Raw genomic sequence first — 1,246 nt, 5'->3', positions numbered from 1 at the left:
CAGCGTGCCACGGGTTGCACCACTCATCAAAATCTGCTTTAAAAATTGGAATGATTGGACATGGGTCAAAGGGTTTATCCCCTTGATACCATTTGTCTTTCGGATGCACATCAACATCTTCAATAGAATCCTCTTTCTCCTTCAACATGATCCCTAGTGAAGAGAGAAAGAAATTCTTATATGACACTTTTGGTATGTTCTCCAATCAGCTGGTCTTATTCGCCACCACTTTCATGCAATTTCTTTGTTAGTTTAGATCGGGATTCAAGTCTTGACTTTTTATCGTGTTTTGTTGCATTAGATCCATTTCTTGAGGTGAAACCCTAACAAAATTTAAGAGACATTGCTTGCGATTTTTATTTTATAATAAGTTAAAAGGATATTTTAGTATAAAATAATATATGATATATTTTTTAAATTAATAGTATTTGAGGTGAAACTATAAAAAAATATAATTATTAGTATTTAAAGTATAATTTAATTATTTGTTCAAATATAATCTTAAATTATTACATGTTTGATTTTAAATAATATCAATTAAAAACTCTAAATTAATTGGGATATGGAAGAATGGCCTTCTTAATTTCTCATAATAGTGAGAAAAAAAAGGGAGAAAATTAAACCAAACTTTTAAAAAGTGAGAGAACTCACTAAATACCCACATATTTTTAATTAGTAATTTACACCGGCAGTTATACGTATAGACATACAAGATAATACTTTTAAAGTCCCTATTATTATAAAAAATATTAAGAGAAATTAAAATTTATTATTTTTAATCATCACTTAATCGTTAATATTTAATTTTTTATGTAGTTATTTAATTTTTAGTAATTCAACAATATACCTTATTCTATAAATTATGATGGTACTTTAACATTTTACTTTATATATCTCACTTTTTAGAGGAATCAATAGTAACTTCGATTAACACTCGACACAGTGAGCATCATGCAATAACACGAGACTTGGGGCGGGGTCAATTCCTCTTAAGAGCCAACGCAGAGAGTGGAACCAAACACATGAAGAAAAATGCGGCAACAAAGGAAAGCACCACAGACTCGCTAGCAGTTTGGCAGAAATTGGCGTATCCTTGACATATTGCTATCCAATTTGCATGTTGACTCCCATTATGAGATAAGTACACTATGCCACCACCAGCTGCAGCAGCTGTTGTGATTAGACCCATCATTACCTGAATTAAGTTCCAAATTCACTCCTAGTTATTTTCAATTTCTTTCTAGAA

At 30.6% G+C, this 1,246-nt stretch overlaps 1 protein-coding gene across 1 annotated transcript in view; it reads right to left on the bottom strand.

The window, feature by feature from the left end:
* LOC107634327 (casparian strip membrane protein 5) overlaps positions 832-1,246 on the bottom strand; it is a 3,501-nt gene continuing 3,086 nt past the window's right edge. Inside the window, exon 3 of the mRNA XM_016337862.2 lies at positions 832-1,195. Coding sequence (XP_016193348.1) covers positions 980-1,195 — 216 coding nt within the window. The 3' untranslated portion in view covers positions 832-979. The remainder of the gene's footprint in view (positions 1,196-1,246) is intronic.

This window comes from Arachis ipaensis, chromosome B03, assembly GCF_000816755.2.
Source record: "Arachis ipaensis cultivar K30076 chromosome B03, Araip1.1, whole genome shotgun sequence".
NCBI classification, from domain to species: domain Eukaryota; kingdom Viridiplantae; phylum Streptophyta; class Magnoliopsida; order Fabales; family Fabaceae; genus Arachis; species Arachis ipaensis.
This window is presented reverse-complemented; position numbering and strand designations above follow the sequence as displayed.